At 52.9% G+C, this 20,212-nt stretch overlaps 2 protein-coding genes and 1 long non-coding RNA gene across 3 annotated transcripts in view; 1 reads left to right on the top strand and 2 right to left on the bottom strand.

Moving 5' to 3' along the window:
- Positions 1–4: 4 nt before the first annotated feature.
- LOC138683190 (olfactory receptor 14C36-like) lies at positions 5–931 on the bottom strand. Its single transcript, XM_069774722.1, has one exon. The coding sequence runs from the start codon at positions 929–931 to the stop codon at positions 5–7; it is 927 nt and encodes a 308-aa protein (XP_069630823.1).
- A 7,967-nt stretch (positions 932–8,898) lies between these two features.
- LOC138683198 (uncharacterized) lies at positions 8,899–11,308 on the bottom strand. Its single transcript, XR_011322859.1, has 4 exons — positions 11,170–11,308; positions 10,132–10,164; positions 9,518–9,589; positions 8,899–9,040 (listed from the first exon to the last, which is right to left on the bottom strand). It is a non-coding gene; the product is annotated as an uncharacterized lncRNA (long non-coding RNA).
- Positions 11,309–19,079: 7,771 nt separating this feature from the next.
- Positions 19,080–20,212, top strand: part of LOC138683121 (olfactory receptor 14J1-like) — a 35,435-nt gene continuing 34,302 nt past the window's right edge. Inside the window, exon 1 of the mRNA XM_069774647.1 lies at positions 19,080–19,516. Within this exon, the coding sequence (XP_069630748.1) occupies positions 19,080–19,516 (437 nt within the window). The remainder of the gene's footprint in view (positions 19,517–20,212) is intronic.

The raw sequence follows: 20,212 nt of genomic DNA, 5'->3' as shown, positions 1-20,212 counted from the left end.
GGTGCTAAACAGGAGTCCATGAAATCAGTTTCCTAATACCATTCTTGATCTCATGGTTCCTCATGCTGTAGATGAGGGGGTTCACTGCCGGAGGCACCACTGAGTACAGAACTGCCAGCAGCAGGTCCAGGGATGGGGAGGATATGGAAGGGGGCTTCAGGTAGGCAAAAACACCAGTGATTACAAACAAGGAGACCACAGCCAGGTGAGGGAGGCACGTGGAAAAGGCTTTGTGCTGTCCCTGCTCAGAGGGGATCCTCAGCACAGCCCTGACGATCTGCCTATAGGACAGCACAATGAAAACAAAACAATAGAAGTGCACAAGGACACTAACCACAAGTACCCCAACTTCCCTGAAGAAGGAGTCCAAGCAGGCGAGCTTGAGGATGTGGGGGATTTCACAGAAGAACTGGTCCACAGCATTGCCCTTGCAGAGTGGTATTGAAAATGTATTGGAAGTGTGTAGCACAGCATGGAGAAACCCACTGCCCCAGGCAGCTGCTGCCATGTGGACACAAGCTCTGCTGCCCAGGAGGGTCCCGTAGTGCAGGGGTTTGCAGATGGCAACGTAGCGGTCATAGGCCATGACAGTGAGGAGATACAATTCTGCTGACATCAAAAAGGTAAACAGAAAGACCTGGGCAGCACATCCTGGGTGGGAAATAGCCCTGGTGTTCCACAGGGAATTGGCCATGGCTTTGGGGACAGTGGTGGAGATGGCACCCAGGTCAAGGAGGGATAGGTTGAGGAGGAAGAAGTACATGGGTGTGTGGAGGCGGTGGTCGCAGGCCACGGCTGTGATGATGAGGCCGTTGGCGAGGAGGGCAGCCAGGTAGATGCCCAGGAAGAGCCAGAAGTGCAAGAGCTGCAGCTCCCGGGTGTCTGCAAATTCCAGGAGGAGGAACTCAGTCATGGAACTGCTGTTGGGCATATGCATCCTCTGGACACAGGGGACTGTCCAAGGAGGAAAAGGCAGTGACAAGTTACCAGAAACATCTCTGAGTAAAACCAAAGATATGTCTCATACACCCTCCCCCTATCACACACGCACCCTTTTCCCTTCCTCAGGAGGAAATTTCATTCTGCCTCTGGTCTTCAGCTTCATTGTCTGTGGCTCTGTGTGCTGGAGCAGGGCCTCTGCCCATTTTCTTTTGAGGAGTCGACCCAGCCCCACTGCAGTGGGTAGATGGGAACGTGGCAGGGGGGCTGGGTTTGATATTCAGAATATGTCAGATAAAATCACTCCTAACACAGGAGGGCTTGTCAGCATCTGCACTCCCAGTGTTAAAGAATGTGGGTGGCAGAAAGAAGTTTTGGGGGGGGGGGGGTTGACTACTTCCCCCATCCTGCCATGTGAGTGTTCTCTGAAATCAGAAATCATGAGCTGAGCCATGAGAGGCAAAGGGATTCACTGTGGCTTAGTGAGGAGTGAATGGAACCAGCTGCCCTGTGCTTGCAGTTTTCTCAGATGGAGGTTGATCACACTCCCATGGTACCAGTAAAAGCCACCAGATGCTGCTGAGAGCAGAGGGATCCACTCAATGCCTCACCCTTTCTCAAGGTCTCAGCACCCTGTTTCTAGCCAAGGACACACACCGCTCATTTCACCAATCCAAGAGCATTTGCTCAGTCATAGATAGCATCTCTGCAACTGTCTTTGTGGGCTTTCAGATAACAGAGAATGATTTCCATGCTTAAGGACAGCTCACAGCTTGGAAAGCTACCTCAAAGAGTTAAAGCCAATGTCCTAATGATTACATCTAATCCAGGGAAAACCAGCTCATTCCCCAGCCCCACAGACTGCATTGCCCACAGCCCCACAAGTGAAAGCTGGGACACCTCATTTCCATGGACACACCTGCATAGGAGGACCCACAAGGTCAGAGTGTGACTCTGCAGCTGAAACTCCCATTCCCGGACAGCCTGACAGCAAGAATGAAATAACACTAAAAACAACACAGACAACCGGAGAATCATGGGAAAATGCAGTGAGGGTCTGGCTGAGAAAGGCAAGCAGAGAGGCAGCCGGGCACTCAGGAAAGTTCTGCTTACTCAGCTATTCAGACCTCCTCCCAGACACCAACAGTGCCAGGTAGATGCTCTCAGCCCTGAGCTCTACAGAGGGAAATGGTCACGTGGCTGGAGAGCTGCACCCACGGCTCTGCTGGAGCGCTGGCTGCTGAGGACATGGTTCATGCTTTGGACCCCCCAGTTCTGAAGGGCAGAGGCTTTGCTGGGAGGGAGAGGAGGCAAGGGGGGTTGCTCAGAGGAAGGGGTCTGCGCTGGAGGGGATCATACAGAGATTTCTGAATTCTCCCTCCCACAACATTTCTTGGTTTTGTTTCTTCTCATTCCCTGATCATATTCTTGCTGGCTGGAGATTTTTTCCTGGGAGATGTTTTCCTATCCCATTTCTTTTCCCTGTCAGCACTCACAGACCCCATCCCAACCTTTGCACACCCATCTTGGACTTACAGAAACCTGCCTGTTTGCAGAGCACTGGCTGGGTGCATGTTCCTGTTTGCAGGTGCAAAAGGGCAGCTCAGAACAACCCTGATGGGTCCAGAAAAGGGGGTGTTGTCCATAGGCAGGGCAGTGGCTCAAGGCACTTTAACAGGCTCCTAGCAGACCTACTGATCACTGTGCCCTGGTACACAGCCCCCTGGGGCTGAGGGACCCTGCTCTAAAGCACAGCTCGGGGGGGGGGGCGGGGTGCCCTGCACCAATGCCTTCACAGCCCTTCAGCCATCCCCAGAAAAAAAGTAGCTGTCATGCCCTGTCCTTCTGATGGTGCAGCAGGGAATTCCTGCTCTGGACTACATCCTTCTTGTCTACCGTAGAGAAACTGTGAGTTTTACTTACAGAGCTCACAAGCTGTGGCTTGTGCCAGCTTTTGGAGATCCTTTCAGGATACTCTTGTGCATTGCCCTGCAGTCAGAGACCTACCGTGTGAAGATCTGTCCTGCAACAAGCCCTCCTTTGTCCTCCAACTGCTGACTGCCTTTAACCTCCCTCTTCCTCACTACTCTCCCCTCGGTGCCTGCAGGCAGTGCCCTCAGCCCTGCTGCGCTTTGCAGAGGAGCTGCTCCTGGGCAGAGCTGTCTCTCTGCAGTGCTGTCTCCTTGTAATGAGCTCCCTCCAGTCCAGGAGCCCAGTTCAGCTCAGCAGCAGAGGACCAGCCCAAGGCAGCCCTTTCTCTGCCCCCTCTGGGCTCCCTGAAGATGTCTCTGGAGCTCTGGGGCTGACAGCTCCTGAAAGGCACCAGGGTCACCCCTGGGGACCATGCTGCAAAATCACCTGAAGTAATCACCAACAGTAGAGACTGAATCCAGCAACATGGTTTGCCCTGCCAGAGTGCGGTTCTCTGTGACAGGTGTCAACGTTCCCCTCTCAACATCAATATTCTTCACCCACAAGAGAAGGGACACACAGACAGGGCCATGGAGGGGCTTGGCTTCCCTTTTGCAGGCCAGGGATTCAGCTGAGGCAGTGCAGGCTTCTCATCCTGACCAGGAAGCCCTTGGGTTGAAGCGCAACTCAGCTCCTCGCTTTGACTCCACAGACCCAGCGGAGCTGGGAATCCTCCTGCTTCAGTTCAGGTATGCACAAAAGAGTTGCCAGTGTGTGAGCCCTTCTCTGAGCCCCTTACCTTTAGTCAGTGGGGACTCGGGTGCTCACATACAGATACTTTGTGATGACTGAGGTGCCAGAGGTGGTCCAAGACATGGGCAAGTGTTTGCAAGCCCTGATGGAAAATCTCTGAGGATACCCACCTCCTCCCTGAGCATCAGCTGAGGGCCAGAGGGGGAATGGAGAGATCTTGGCCACCCACAATGACATCAGATGTTTAGGGCACCTGAACGTGCCTTGTAAAATATCTGAAAAGCCTCTAGTGCCATGCCAGGTGCCTGCGTGCCAAACACAACTCCACTCAGTAGGCAAACACAGCACCCAACCTCCAGGAAAGCCATGCCCTCTTAGAGCTGGTGGGGGGCAGACACCCCAGGGCCTCCCAAAGGGGTCCAGTGACTATGTGCCACTACCTGAACGACAGCCCCACGGCACTGATGCAAGGCCATGCCACCTACACCCGTGGTGATGCAGGGCTGGGAAGCAGATCCCATCAGGGTGCCCTCCCCTGTGCCTGTGTTCTCAGCCCTGGACTATTCTCCTCTCTCTGTACCTCTACTCACCCACCTGCTACTAAGAAGAGGGAAGCTGATAATAATCACAGACTCATAGGATCAGAGGATCATAGAATGGTTTTGGTTGGAAAGGAACCTTTAAAGACCACCTAGTTCAAACCCCTTGCCATGGGCAGGGACATCTTTCGCTAGATCAGGTTGCTCAAAGCCCCATCCAACTTGACCCTGAACACTGACAATGATGGGGCATCCACAACTTCTCTGGGCAACCTGTCCCAATGTCTCACCACCCCCACCATAAAAATTTGCTTCTTATATCCAATCTACCCTCTTTAGTTTTGAAACCCTTACCCCTTGTCCTGTCACTTGGTAAAAAGTCTCTCTCCATCTTCTTAAAAGCCTCCTTTATATATTGTATGGCTGCACTAAGGTCTCCTGTCACAGATCCTGATTTAGAATTCTGCCAAGCACACCGATTTGTCGCAGACAGGCGATTTAGACTGCTTAAAGAACCACTGCCAGAGGTATCAGCAAAAGTGGTTTTCTTGAAACTTAGCAAAGTTTGATGGCAAGGTTCACTCTATCACTTACTGCACAAAGGATATAAAAATGATTCAAAGTTACCAACACAGAATCAAAGGTACCAACACAAAATCTGTATAGAGCACTATCATACAAGGTAATACGTGATATTGGTCATTTCCCGAAGATCTGCAGAAGGTAAGAAGTCTCTCAGCCTCAAGAACCTTGAGAGATGTCCCAGCTCAAGGGGAGATCCCTGCCGTACAGCCAGCTGCTTAGCAGGGAGAGCTCAAAGAAGGCTCACTTAGGCTGTCATATTTATGGAATAAAGTGGTTGGCTCGCAGTCAAATTATATGCAGTGGAGAAGGTATGCATGAGACTCCTTGTACCCACAACTTTCTTTGTTTGTTGACAAACGAGTCTTGGAGGAAACACCTGCTATTCATGTGTTAATCACATGCTTGCTGTTCCAGTTTCCAAGCCCATACGCATCAATGTTCACCATGTCACTCTCTTCCTGTGTGGGTTTCCAGAGAATAGCTTGGAACTAGAGAGGTTCTTAGTCATGTTATACCTAGGCATTTACCTCTTTTGGAGCCTGAACCAAACTACCACTAGTTTGGCCAAAGAGTCGAGTGCATCCATCCCAGGGACTCAGCTCCCTCCCGTTCCTGCCACAAACCAATGGGTGGTGGGAATCCTCTTGCCTCAGTTCAGGTGTGCACACAATACAGTCCTCTGAAGACTGGAAGAAATCACATGTCCCTCCTATCTCCAAGAAGGACCCAGGGAACTGCAGGCCAATCAGCCTTACCTCTCTCCCTGGGAAGGTAATGGAGTAGCTAAGCCTGGAAATATTTCCAGGCACATCGTACTGGTTTTGGCTGGGGTGGAGTTAATTTTCTTCATGGGGGTCCCTAAGGTGCTATGTCTGGGATCTGTGACCAAAAGCATGTTGACAACACACCAATGTTGGAACTATTGCTGAACCATGTTTGCAGAGCATCAAGGCCCTCTCTGTTCCCTCTCTTCCTCCCCAGCGAGTAAACTGTATTTCTTGGTGAGGGAAGAGCAGGGGATGTCATTTAGCAAGTCAAAGGTTTACACTGTCTATTGGTGTCCATGTCCACGTCTTGGTAGCGGGGGGGGTGGGGGGGTGTGCAGTGAAGGCCCCTGTGAGGAGATGCCAGGGGCTGCCTCCATGCCAGACACATCTGGTTCCAGCTGGCTCCAAAATGCACCCACCACTGGCCAAAACCTGAGCCCATCAGCAAAGCTGGGGGAACCTCTGTGAAGGTATATTTAAGAAAGGATACAACTGCTAGACTGGGAGAGGAGCGAGGAGGAAGAAGTGTGAGAAACAGCCCTGCAAACACCAAGGTCAGTGAAGAAGGAGGGAGAGGAAGTGCTCCAGGTGCCAGAGCAGATGGTCTCCTGCAGCCCATGGAGAAGACCCCAGTGGAGAAGGTAATCCCTGCAGCCTGTGGATGACCCAACACTGGAGACATTGGATCATTCCTGAAGGAATGGTGGCTTGAGGAGAGCCCATGCTGGAGCAGATTTATGTCAAAGGACTGTAGCCCATAGGAGGGACCGCATGGGAAAAGTGTTAGAAGGAAGGAGCAGCAAAGAGGACCTGGTATGGACTGACCACAACCCCCCATTCCCCACCCCCTGCACTGCTCACAGGGGGAGGAGGTAGAAGAGTTGTGAGCTAAGGAGGGAAGTTGAGCAAGGGAGAAAAGGGTGGGGAGAGGCCTTCCTTGGGGAAGGAGATAAGGTCTGTCTTATCTCCACCAGCCCCACACTTCTTCAGCCTTTGCAACTGCACATGCCTGGTCTGCCCACGTAGCTTTGCCACTGTCACCTTTGTATGAGGCCCACGCACATCTTGCCACACCCAAGCGTAAGCTGGCCTCCACCAAACCTGGAGCCCAGCTGGCCTTGGAGACAGGGCAGGGCCAGGTCCCCCCTACCCAGGGCTGGGCACAGCTTTTCCCTGGGAACCTCCCTGAGGAGCTCTCCTCCTGTGTGTCAGCCTGTGGCCTGGCACGGGTGGCACAGGGACAAGGGCTGCTGGGGCAGGGCTGAAGTAGCTCAGCTGGGAGAGCGTTAGACTGAAGATCTAAAGGTCCCTGGTTCAACCCTGGGCTTCAGCACTGATTTGCTCCCTTTCATTTTTGCAGAGCCCATCTGCTGCCTTCCAGCCTGCCCCAGCCCTGCTTGCTCCTTCACCCCTTGTCAGAGCACTGTCCCTGCCTTGTAGCTGCAGATCTGTGGCTAAGAAGGAGCCTTCCTCCAGCACCAACAGTCCCCAGCCTCCCCCTGGGCAGGACTCTCCATTTAGTGCTCCTCTGGGCTGCTCTCCATCTGTCCCTCCTTCCCTGCTCCTCACGGATTGGGATCTTTCCTCTGCGGGGTCTCTGCAAAGACCTCCTCTCTCTCCTTCTTGTCATTCTCGATGGTGCACATGCTGCTCCCATCCTCATACACCTCCTCCACCTGGTCCTCAGTTCCCAGACCTGAGGCCACCATCCCCCCAGGCCCAGGGAGAGGCACTCCCTGGAGCTGAGGCCTGAATGGCAGCATCCTCCCTCCGGAGGTCTGTCACAGCGAGACCTCTGATGTGCCCAGGACATCTGACAAAGCTGTGCTGAGGATCAGCCACTGTAGTGCCTGGGCACACTGTCTTGAGCAGAGTTTCTTGGCCCCCGCTGCAATGATTGATGAAACACCGATGTGCTCCTCTCTGGGCATCAGCAGGGAGATACAGAGCACAGGGGATCCCTCTGGGGCCCCACATGAACATCACTCTGCATCGGTTCATGCCTGCTGCGAGGGCACAAGCTGGGACACAAATGCCAGCAGTGGCTCCTCTGCGGTCCAGCATGGAAGGTCACCAACTCTCACACCGTGTCTTCACAACAGCCCCAGCTCAACCACTCCACATTATTTTTACTCTCCAAATTTACCCTCTTCTGCATGTCCTGGCATCGCATACACTTCTGTGTTCTCCATCCCACCAGCACCAGACCCAGGGCCCACAGCACAAGTGTCTCAGTAGTCCCCAGTTCCCTTACTCAAACCTGCTCACACACCAGACTGCACTGCCCAGCCCAGCTGCAGCCCCTCACAGCCCTCAGTCCCTGCCCAGAAAAAGAAAGAGCTGCTCATGCGCTCCAACAAGCTGCTGGGCTGCCCCCTTGCAACTTCTTGCTGCTGTGGAACACTGCTCGCCCATCAGGAACACAGTGATGACTGCAACCCAGGACATCCCTGTCTCCAGCTGATAGCATATTTCCATACATCCTGTATGGTATATCTAAATATTTTGATGGTTTTAATATTTTGTACCAGCCGTGGAAACTGGTTTGCTGCTAGGTGACTGTAAAAGTGAGATTTGGTAAATAATTATTAGAAATCTTATACTAACACTATGATTGAAACAATAGACAAAAGTATAGCCAAGCAATTAACTAGGAGAGGTAGTTACTCATAAGTTTTGCAGTTCTTTGCTCTTAGGACTAGATGTTCCTGTGCGCTAGATGAGAACAATGTTGAAACTGACCCCATGTGATTGAAGCTGCATTAAGCTTCAAGATGAAAGAACAAGGACAAGAATAAAGACTTCAAGGACAGCCAGCAAGAACTTCAAATGGGTCGGTGGTCGCAAAAGCAGCCCTTCGACTCGAGTCCTTCATTGCGCGTGATCGGATGTAGGCAGTACTAAGATAATCAGTTGCAATTATTTTTATGTATATGTATACTAATCTGATTAATATGCAATTAGTTATTCTGTATAACCTGTTAGGGCTAAAGCTGTGGTATGCACACTAGGTGGAACTATCCCCCGTGCATCCAGCACAGCAATAGAGAATGCCTGCTTTCTAAAACTCCAAAACGAGTCTTGGATGGTTTCTTTGACCGGCTTTTCAGTATCACTCACTAGAGCCCTGGTAAGAACCTCTTTCCCGCTGTGCCTCCAAAACACCGGCTGCCCCGAGGGCTGGCACTGTCTGCCCCTCGCCTCTCCCAGCCTCCTGGGGGGACACTCCGGGTTGCCCTTATCTGGGGGCACATGGTGGGTGGGAAGGGGACACCCCAGGTGCCTGTGCTCCCTCAGCCACTCTGCTCATCGTGGTGGTGCAGCCAGAGAGGACCCAGGCATCTGGGCGCTGTCCAAGGAGACGGGACATGGATGCAGGCAGACACACACACACACACAGAGCGTAGCTTTGCTGAAGGGGTTTATTGATCATGAGAGGGAAATGGCCCAGGGCTCCCAGGGGATCAGGTGGGGTCATCCAGGGATGATCATCTCCTCATGCCGCTGGAGGGGGACAGGACAGGGCTGTCACCATCACTTGAGGACCTGCAAGAGAGAGCCCAAATTGTGACCCCCCCCCAGTGTCCGCTGGGACATGAGAGAGGCCTTGTCCCCACCACCTCCCTCTGCAGAGACCTGGGGAAGGAGAAGGGAATTGGAGCCCTCAGTCTACCCAGGACAGGACTTGGCTCACCTGAGATCCAGGTGGCACCCAGAGCCCCCTACTCCAGGATGCCCCTATATCTCCCAGAAGTCTGCCCAGCCCTCACAGTGATCCTGGGGGTCTGTATGGCACAGACCCCCTGCCTGGCCTGCACAGTGACCTTCTGGCTCCATAGCGCCCTACTGCATGCAAGGAAAGGCATGGGGGCAGCTCTGTCCAGCTCCCCCTGGGACATGCATCAGGGACAGTCCCCTCTCTTTCCCTCTGCCATACGCAAGGTCTGCCCACCCCAGAGGGCTCCGGGATCCCCCGGGGCCCAGGATCCTTTGTGGGGCTGCAGACGCCCTGATGTTGCTCACCTGGACATCAGCAGCTACAGGCACACGTTTGTAGCGCAGAAGAAGTCTTGCCAGCTCCTCGTCCACGGGACTCTGGGGAGAAAGGGAGGGTTAGGGACATGCTTGGGTGCACTGGGGTGTACTGGGAGGCAGGGGAAAGCAATGGGATCCTTGGGGAAGGTGCCTCCGGGGAGAAATGGGCTACATGAGCTCGTATGGTGGTGCACAGAAAGCAGTGGGGGTCCCGGGGAGGGGGCCCACCTGGGTGTGTGGCTGTGTACTGGGGGTGTACTGGGTTGTAATGGGATGGATGGGAATGCAATGAGGGCCCTGGGGAAGGGGCCCTACCTGGGAAAGCACTGTGGTGCAGGGGTGTTCTCTGGGGTTGCAGTGGGGTGTACTGGGGCAGACTGGGTTGCCCTGGAGTGTTGTGGCCATAGAGGGAGAAGGTCTGGGGCCAGCAGAAGTCATCTAGTTCAGTTCAGTGAACCTTGTTCCTAAATCAGACTGACTCCTCTTGTAGAGAGAGCATGAAAGCTCACTGGGATGTCCCCGGTCCCAGCAAGGGATGGGAGCACCAAAGTGCCCTCCACTTCCCCAGACTCGAGGCCCTCCAAGTCCTCCCCACTACTTACCAGGTTAACTTCTCCACTTCCTTCCAGGAGTGCCTAGGGAAGGAGAGCAAAGGAGTGGTCTGGATTGGACCTTGATGGGGCTGTAGGTGGGGCACAGGTGTCCCCAGCCCCCCCCAGGACCATGGCTTCCCCCTGGTCTGAGCAGGAAAATCCCTTCTGCTCCCCTCCAGACCCATTCCCCCAAGATTCACCTGGGATACCTGTTCAGGCAGGGACCAGGGGTGGGGATGGAGACAAGGATAGTGTGGGGAATTCAGGGCCTCCAAAGAGGATGGGGGTGAGGGTGAGGGTGAGGGGGGCCCCCAGACAGTGCACTGGGGTGAATTAGTGGACCCCAAGGGACTGGGCTGGGGGTGCTGAAGGGGCAGGCCTGCGTGGGATGCAAGTGAGGGGTAAAGGAATTCAAGCGGAGGGGACACAGGGACTTCAAGTGAGGTGGGTGGTGGGAGCAGAAGGAAGAGGGCTGCAGAGGATGGAAACGAGGGGATTGGAAGAGTGTTTGGCAGTGGGGGTTCAAGGAAGGGGGTCTGGGGACGATACCACAGTGGACAGGATGAAAGGCAAAGGACTGAGGGGAAAGACTGAAAGAAAGGCGTTGGGAACAATCAACGGGAGGGCGTTTGGGGACCCTAGATAGGACATAGAGGAGATCCCAGGGAGGAGATGTCTGAGGGCACCAAAAGGATGGGATGGGGAGGCCCAAAAGGGAGAGATGGAGGGGGCACCAAGTCAAGACACCGGTGGGGGTCGTCACAGGAGTTTGTGGTGAACCTTCCCAAGGAACTCGGGCTCTGGGCACAAGAAGATTAATTGCGGGGGAAGTGGAGGGAAGAGATGGAATTGGGGGAGGGAGAAAGCTGCATTGCCCAGGGCTGGAGGAGGCGGGAGCCTGGGGATGCTCCTTGCTTGGGAAAGGGAGAGGCCAAATCAAGGGTTTTCGTGCTCACCACTACAATTTTGTTCTGCAGGAGAGCTGATGCCCTGCAGCCAAGACCCCTCCTCAGCCTTGAGCCTCTCCCCGTGGCATTGAGGACTCACCTGAGCATCTTCTGGCATGCACAGCAGGATGGTGAAGAGCAGGGCCAGGCTCAGCACGGCGACCTTCATCTTCCTCTGCAGTTTGGTGAGTGCTGGGTGAAGCTGCAGAAGGTGAGGGGCAGATTTATCCCTCCCAGGACTCCTCCTTTCCTCCCTCACTGAGAGCCCCCAGGGCAAAGCCAGGCTTGGCAGAGACACCAGCCCTGGCAAGGAGCCCACCCCTGGCACACAGTTGCCCCCGCCTTCGTCACTGATCCAGCCACCTTCCCTGGCATCGGTCCGGCTTCCTGCATGGGGCAGCTGCATGTGGAAGGGCCCAGGCACCTGGGGGTGGTGAGGGGGGGACAGCCAGTCAGCCTCTGACAGCTGGACACCCTACGGTGACAACCCACTGCTCCAGCACAAAACCATCCTCCCAACAGCCCCCCAAAGCCAGATCCCCCCATCTCCCAGTGCCACTCCCCTCCCAGGCCAGCCTTTCCCTCCGGAACTCCCCCAGAGATGAGGTCAGCCTCAAACCAGGGGTCTCTAAGAGTCATCTCTGACCCCTCTCCAGCCCCTTGGGTAAACAGCGGGCTGGGACTGACCCCTCTTCTTGGGGCACCAGGGACCCCGGGGTTTGGGAACACCGGGAGGCGGGAGGACAACTGGGGGTATGGGCAATGGGGACAGCCAGATGGCTGGGATCTTCAGTCACTGGAGGCAATGGGGAGCACTGGTGAATGTTGGGCACTGGGAGATGAGGGTAAGGCTTGGGGGAAGCGCTGGGGTTGTCGCAGTGCCCAGCTCCAGCCCACCCCATTTCCCTTGCACTACAGGCCCCAAACTGGTCCAGTCCCCAGCCACGGCCCCCCCAGAGCAGAGATCAGAGGGGACTAAGCCCCACCCTGGCCCTCACCCTGCCACTGCCTGGGGCTGCTGTGCCCACCCAGACAAACCTGGGTCCCACTTCTGCAGAGCTGCCCCCAGCCGGTGGGTCCCAGTAACCCTGTCCCCAACAAGGCTCTGGCTCCAGACCTGTTCCTGGCTGGCACTTGGCCACAGCTCACCAAATGTCCCTTCAATGCCCTCATCCTTGGCCTAGGTCAGTGCTGTCCCTGAGCAGGACTTGGCTCTCCAGAGGGACATGATGAAGCGGACACTTGTCTGCAGGCAGCCACTCAGAGCTAATTGTGGGGACAGAGCTGCCCTGGCAAGAGGAGGGATGTTTGTCCCTGCAGCATCTCTGATAAGCCGTGTTTGCCCAGGGCCCGTGGCACCAGGAACCGGTTCTGCAAGCTTGGTCTTCACGAGAGTGCCCGATCAGGGAGACTGTGGTGGGGGTTAAAGCAGCCTGGATGCCTGGGCTCCCCTCCAGCCCCAGCAGCTGGCAGAGGTGGGCAGTGCTGGGGGAGCGGGCAGGAGCAAGTCCTGGGGCACCCTGCACACCTGGGGCTCTCCCGCTGCCCTGGGGACAAGCTGGAGCCCAGAGGCAGGGGCATTCCCAGGGAACAGCCTGACCACCAGGGTGTTGCTCTCCTTTGGGAAAGCTTGGTGGCACAGGAGTCCTGCTGGAGTGGGGCTTAGAGCAGCCTGCGTGATGGAGCTGCCTCCGCAGGGGCACTGCATGCCTTTCCCTCTCTCCCCCTGCCTGCCCTGCAGCTGTCCCTGGCTTTCCAGGGTGGCTCCTTCACAACACTCCTGTCCCAAACATCACCATCCTGGGGGCCCGGGGCAGCACCCTTTGCCCAGTGTGGGGTCGGGGCAGCGTGGGATTGTACGCAAGTGGTTCAGCTCTCCCCTCTGACTGGGGAGAGCCACTGGGTGAAGGTGCTGGCCTGGCTCACACAAGCCAAGCAAGACCTTTTCCAGCAATCCAGAATTGATGGACCTGTCCTTTCCAGTCGTGACACTCACACAATCTGCCATCGCTGCTCTCTTCAAGGATGCAGAGGGAATGGCTGGTACCACTGTTAGCAGGGACAAACTCATAATGAAGATGAGCATGTTTTGGATCAACAGGCTCCGGCAACCCTGTTTTGCCTCCCTGTAGGTGCCCACAACTATCAGAAGAGATAGATAACAGGACAGGTATTCATTTATGTCTGCATAATGAGAAGACCAGCATTTTTACTGGTGGTGTGAGCTAGCACGGGGATGAGATAGGGCCAGTAAGTTCTCAACCAGGAGACGCAGCACATATTTACTTGTCTCTTTAGGTAGCTGATAGTCAGAAGTAACCACACGTAATGACCAGCAAACCCACTAGCCACACTGAGCAACGGCAGCATTGAACGCATTGGACTCATTGCCTGTCCGGAGTTCGTGGGACATCAACATTACGATAGCAGACCCATGAATACTTCGTAAGGCTGTCAGGTTCCTCTCTAAACTCATCCTCTGTTTGTTATGTGCCGCAGTAATTCAAACACCCACGCTGTGCTTCCCAATCGCCATTCACTTCCAAAACCATCCAGCAGCCCACGTCACATGCCTCAAAGTAAAACAGTGCTCTATTTTAGTCCTCTGTCTATGAAGGTGTGAGGAACATTTATTTCTATGAGACACAAGCTGGGAATCAAAGGCTGGTGGTAAAATCTGGTTTAGGTTTTGAAGTCAGTGGGAGGTTTGACTGAGTTTCAGTGCAGCCAGGGTGTCACGGCCTTTGTTCCCATGATGATACAGACTCCCGTCACAGCTGCAAAGAAAGCCTGTCTGATTTTATCCACATGAAAAGAGATAAATAAAAATACACTGATACGTGGTGCATGAGAACTGTACATGGCTCAGATCCTTCACTGACAATATGTGTCATTTTTTAAGGGTGATGGTTATATCTTTACGGGACACTAACTATAAATAAGAGATGTGTTGTGGATCAGTTGTGAAAAGATCTAAGGCAACTGACTTGAATATTTGCTTTGGAAAGTGCCCAAAGAGCAGGCAGTCAGGCACCTGGAGGATTTTCATTTTGACGGCTTCTGCTTTCTGCGCTATTTATTAGATAGCTAAGTTACACAGTGTTGAATTGGAGCGCATATTTAAGTATGCTGTGACGTTATTTGTATTCTGAAGTGATTTTGAAAAGAATCGATGAATTGTACGCACTGTCATAACTGAGGGATATTGACTTAGGAGAGGTCAAGGCTGCCTTTGAGCTAAATGCAAAGCAGGTGGACAGCACTTGATCACCACTTAACATGAAAGGTGCAATTCAGGAAGATCCCATCTTCTGGTTTAATGGTTGCTAAAAAGATATGCTCCCGTTTTTGTAACACAAGCGTAATTAAAAAGTAAAATGCCACTAGTTTGACAAAGAGATGGACAAGAGACTTTACAAGGTTGGTCTAAAGTGTAGCTACCCCTACTCGTGCTGTCTCCCTCCACCTTCTCTGAGCAGGGCTGAGAGCACTTCTGAATTTTCTCTGTTTTCCTTGCACTCTCTTCTATGAGGCAGTGGAATTTTTACCACATTTATTTTCCCGATAAAGTTTTAGCATGGTTGTTCTCCTCAGGCGTTGAGCTGCAGTGAGGTATCCTGTTTTTGTACAAAGGGAAAGGGGAGAAAAAGAAAAGTGCATGTACTACCTCTTCTTTGGTGGAAACCCTGGGTTTAACTGTTCATCTTGCTTACGTATATAGGGTTGGAGCCTCAGCGTTCACCCCAGCTCTCCCCTCTACCATTTGCAGATGTATTTTCCACAACCTCATTGTCGGAAATGCAGGGATGGAGAGAGAGACCTGATGGTTTGGGGTTTTTTTTTTCAATTTCTCCCACTGGAGAATGGGAAAGAGAGAGGGTGAACTCTCCCTGTGTTACAGGGCTCCAAGCGTTCTGATGACTAATTCTGTGAGCTGCCCAGAACATAATGACTTTGTCTGCTCTAATTTTCAGATTGCCAAAGGAAATTCCCAAGAGCCTCCAAGAGGATGCCTCCAGATGCTGCCCTGTCTCTATGAACTGCTCCATTTGAGTTTGCAGGTACCTGCACACACCTTTGACCACCTCTGACACCTCAGATGTAACCAGACATTTGCACCTCACTCCCAGCATCCCTCTCCATTGATGAGCAAGGGAGCTGAGATGAGGAGCTCACATGCAGGTGCTTATTCGGTGCACGCCTGAACTGAGGCAAGAGGAATCCCACCTCCTGAGGGTTTGTGGCAGGCATGGGAGGGAGCTGAGTCCCCTTCCAGCACCCAGGATGAGATGCCTCCATTGACTCAGCTGAATCCCTTTGCTCAGAGGGGTAAAGGAGCTCCCTGCCTGTCACTGTCTGGGTGTCCTGTGTAAGGATGGATCAAGGAAAGGTGATTCTCATGTCCAAATCTTTTCCTCACAGGAGAAATAACAGTGCTGTGAATAAGTGTCTCTCCCCAGCAGAAAGAGGGAACACCAGTGATTGCTTCAGCCTGTTTCCCAGCAGGTTCCCCTGGAGCCCCAGGGACACCTGGAGGGAGCCCAGAGGGGGCAGAGAAAGGGCTGCCTTGGGCTGGTCCTCTGCTGCTGAGCTGGGCTGGGCTCCTGGGCTGGAGGGAGCTCATGGCAAGCAGGCAGCACTGCAGAGACACAGCTCTGCCCAGGAGCAGCTCCTCTGCAAAGCGCAGCAGGGCTGAGGGCACTGCCAGCAGGCACCGAGGGGAGAGGAGTGATGCAGAGAGAGTTTAAAGGCGGCCGGGGGTGAGAGGATGCAGAGAGCTGACTCAAAGAGAATTCTTCACAGCCCTCTGCACAGTAAGTCTCTGGCTGCAGGGAAAAGCTGTGTGTTGGGGCAGGGACTCTGCCGCCGGTCAGGGTAAGGACTCAGCCTGCCTGGGGAACTGTAACAGCAGAGTGGGGAGAAGCTGTGGGTGGAAGGAGCAACCCTTGGTGGCACAGGGCAGGGCAGGGTCCTGCTGCTGCCAAGAAGATGCTGTGTGGGTCAGGGATGCTCAGAGCTCCCAGTCACCCCCGGAATATTTCAAACAGGATGTTTCAAAGAGAAGAACAAGGCAGGGATTAGTATAAAGATAAGGAGCTTTCCTGAGTCTGTCTTCTCAGTTTCCAATTCCAGAGGGAGAGAGAGGGAGGAGAGAAAAGGAGAAGTGGAAGAGGAGCTCTTAAGTTTCAACAAGTCCCTGAGACTCCTGAGCTGCAACTTTGAGTGATCAGTAGGTCTGCCAAGAGCTTCCTAAAATGCCTTCAGCCACTCCCCTGCCTATGGACAGCACCAGAATCACCTGCTGGACCTCTCAGGGTTGTTCTGATCTGCCCTTTTCCAGCTGCAAAAAGGAGCATGCGCCTGGCTGATAGCATATGTCCATACATTTCATGTGATTTGTTCAAACTTTTATGTTTTTAATACTTTGTACCTTCTATGAAAACTGGTTTGCTGCTAGGTGACTGTGCAAGTGAGATTTGATATATGATATATATATTAACACTATGGTTAAAACAATGGACAAAGGGTAACCGGGGAGATAATTACCAAGTCTAGTCAAGTGATTAACTAGTAATTATTCATATGTTTTGCAGTTCTTTGCTCTTATGAAGAGATGTTCCTGTACACTAGATGAGAACAATGCTGAGAGTGACCACATGTGATTGAAACTGCTTTAAGCTTCAAGATGAAAGAACAAGGACAAGAATAAAGACTTCAAGGACAGCCAGCAAGAACTTCAAATGGGTCGGTGGTCGCAAAAGCAGCCCTTCGACTCGAATCCTTCATTGCGCGTGATCGGATGTAGGCAGTACTAAGATAATCAGTTGCAATTATTTTTATGTATATGTATACTAATCTGATTAATATACAATTAGTTATTCTATATAACCTGTTAGTGCTAAAGCTGTGGTATGCACACTAGGTGGAACTATCCCCCGTGTATCCAGCACTGCAATAAAGATTGCCTGCTTTCTAAAACTCCAAAATGAGTCTTAGTTTCTTCGACCGGCTTTTCAGTATCATGGCCAGTGCCCTGCAAACAGGCAGGTTTCTGTAGGGCCAGGGGGAGTGCACAGAGATTGGGATGGGATCTGTGAGTGCTGACAGGGAAAAGAAATGGCGCAGGGAAACACCTCCCAGGAGGAAAATCTCCAGCCAGCAAGAATATGATCAGGAATGAGAGGAAACAAAACCAAGAAATGTTGTGGGAGGGAGAATTCAGAAATCTCTGTATGATCCCCTCCAGCGCAGACCCCTTCCTCTGAGCAACCCCCCTTGCCTCCTCTCCCTCCCAGCAAAGCCTCTGCCCTTCAGAACTGGGGGGTCCAAAGCATGAACCATGTCCTCAGCAGCCAGAGCTCCAGCAGAGCCGTGGGTGCAGCTCTCCAGCCACGTGCCCATTTCCCTCTGCAGAGCTCAGGGCTGAGAGCATCTACCTGGCACTGTTGGTGTCTGGGAGGAGGTCTGAATAGCCGAGTAAGCAGAACTTTCCTGAGTGCCCGGCTGCCTCTCTGCTTGCCTTTCTCAGCCAGACCCTCACTGCATTTTCCATGATTCTCCGGTTGTCTGTGTTGTTTTTAGTGTTATTTCATTCTTGCTGTCAGGCTGTCCGGGAATGGGAGTTTCAGCTGCAGAGTCACACTCTGACCTTGTGGGTCCTCCTATGCAGGTGTGTCCATGGAAATGAGGTGTCCCAGCTTTCACCTGTGGGGCTGTGGGCAATGCAGTCTGTGGGGCTGGGGAATGAGCTGGTTTTCCCTGAATTAGATGTAATCATTAGGACATTGGCTATCTCTTTGGGGCGGCTTTCCAAGCTGTGAGCTGTCCTTAAGCATGGAAATCATTCACATAGCAGCTTTCTGTTATCTGAAAGCCCACAAAGCCAGGTGCAGAGATGTTATCTATGACTGAGGAAATGCTTTTGGAGTGATGAAATGATCCGTGTATGTCCTTGGCTAGAAACAGGGTGTTGAGACCTTGAGAAAGGGTGAGGCATTGAGTGGTCTGCAGTGGGTCCCTCTGCTCTCAGCAGCATCTGGTGGCTTTTATTGGTACCATGGGAGTGTGATGACACTCCATCTGAGAAAACTGCAAGCATGGGGCAGCTGGGAACAAGCCCAACCAGTTCCATTCACTCCTCTCTAAGCCACAGTGAATCCCTTTGCCTCTCGTGTCTCACAGCTGGTCACTCTGAGTGCAGTAGAAATGATCACGATTTCTGATTTCAGAGAACACTCACAAGGCAGGATGGGGGAAGTAGGTAAAAAACCCCAACCCCCCTAAATCTCCTTTCTGCACCCACATTCTTTAACACTGGGAGTGCAGATGCTGACAAGCCCTCCTGTGTTAGAAGTGATTTTACCTGATGTGTTCTGAATATCAAACCCAGCCTCCCTGCCACGTTCCCATCTGCCCACTGCAGTGGGGCTGGGTCGACTCCTCAAGAGACAATGGGCAGAGGCCCTGCTCCAGCACACAGAGCCACAGAAAATGAAGTGGAAGACCAGAGGCAGAATGAAATTTCCTCCTGAGGAAGGGAAAAGGGTGCGTGTGTGGCAGGGGGAGGGTGTATGAGACATATCTTTGGTTTTACTCAGAGATATTTCTGGTAACTTCTCACTGCCTTTTCCTCCTTGGACAGTCCCCCGTGTCCAGAGGAAGCATATGCCCAATGGCAGTTCCATGACTGAGTTCCTCCTCCTGGCATTTGCAGACACCCGGGAGCTGCATCTCTTGCACTTCTGGCTCTTCCTGGGCATCTACCTGGCTGCCCTCCTGGGAAACGGCCTCATCATCACCGCCATAGCCTGTGACCACCGGCTCTGTGCTCCCCTGTACTTCTTCCTCCTCAACCTCTCCCTCCTCGATCTGGGTGCCATCTCCACCACTGTCGCCAAAGCCATGGCCAATTCCCTCTGGAACAACAGGGCCATTTCCCGCCCAGGATATGCTGCTCAGATCATTCTGTTTATATTTTTGATGTCAGCAGAATCTTATCTCCTCACTGTCATGGCCTATGACCGCTACGTTGCCATCTGCAAACCCCTGCACTACGGGACCCTCCTGGGCAGCAGAGCTTGTGTCCACATGGCAGCAGCTGCCTGGGGCAGTGGGTTTCTCCATGCTGTGCTACACACTTCCAGTACATTTTCACTACCCCTCTGCCAAGGCAATGCTGTGGACCAGTTCTTCTGTGAAATCCCCCACATCCTCAAGCTCGCCTGCTTGGACTCCTTCTTCAGGGAAGTTGGGGTACTTGTGGTTAGTGTCCTTGTGCACTTCTATTGTTTTGTTTTCATTGTGCTGTCCTATGTGCAGATCGTCAGGGCTGTGCTGAGGATCCCCTCTGAGCAGGGACAGCACAAAGCCTTTTCCACGTGCCTCCCTCACCTGGCTGTGGTCTCCTTGTTTGTAATCACTGGTGTTTTTGCCTACCTGAAGCCCCATTCCATATCCTTCCCCATCCCTGGACCTGCTGCTGGCAGTTCTGTACTCAGTGGTGCCTCCGGCAGTGAACCCCCTCATCTACAGCATGAGGAACCATGAGATCAAGAATGGTATTAGGAAACTGATTTCATGGACTCCTGTTTAGCACCAAGAAACATCCCATCTCTCCACAAATGACTGCCAGGGTATTCCACACCAGTCCTGATTTTCTTGTTGTTTTTGTTGTTCTCTTTATTGTTACTGTAATTGTTATTCTTCATTTATAATGTTCCTACAGTAATGTTTGGAGTCCTTTTACTTCTACAGAGGTATGAACCCCCTCTTTCTTACCTGGAGCCTCTCTAAAGGTGTCTAATGCTTGTTGAGAGCTGAACACATTACAACATCTGTGTAATAAAATGAGATCTCTTCAGTGCTGCGCGTGAACACTGGGCTTGTCTTCCAATGCCGGAGTCAGGAGTTGCTCAGGGTTCTGCATGACTGCAGGAGCAAAGCCTCTCGGTCACCTTGTGACCATGTAGAGATCAAGGATTGGATTTAGGACTCTTCCCGTCAGTGTCTAGTGACAGTGGAGGCCATGGCTGGTCACTGAGTGACATACCCAAGGCTGTCACATGTCAGATGGGGCAGACGTCATTCTCAAGGGGAAACTGGAGCTGCCTGGCGATCCCCCAGGCTCTCCAGGGACAGAGTGT

The sequence above is a fragment of the Haliaeetus albicilla genome, chromosome 31 (assembly GCF_947461875.1).
Source record: "Haliaeetus albicilla chromosome 31, bHalAlb1.1, whole genome shotgun sequence".
Classification (NCBI taxonomy): Eukaryota; Metazoa; Chordata; class Aves; order Accipitriformes; family Accipitridae; genus Haliaeetus; species Haliaeetus albicilla.
The sequence above is the reverse complement of the archived record's forward strand: the minus strand, read 5'-3'. Positions and strand labels throughout refer to the sequence as shown.

Excerpts from the sequence above, each read along its gene's own strand:
- LOC138683190 (XM_069774722.1), bottom strand. The coding sequence starts at position 931 with ATGCCCAACAGCAGTTCCATGACTGAGTTCCTCCTCCTGGAATTTGCA.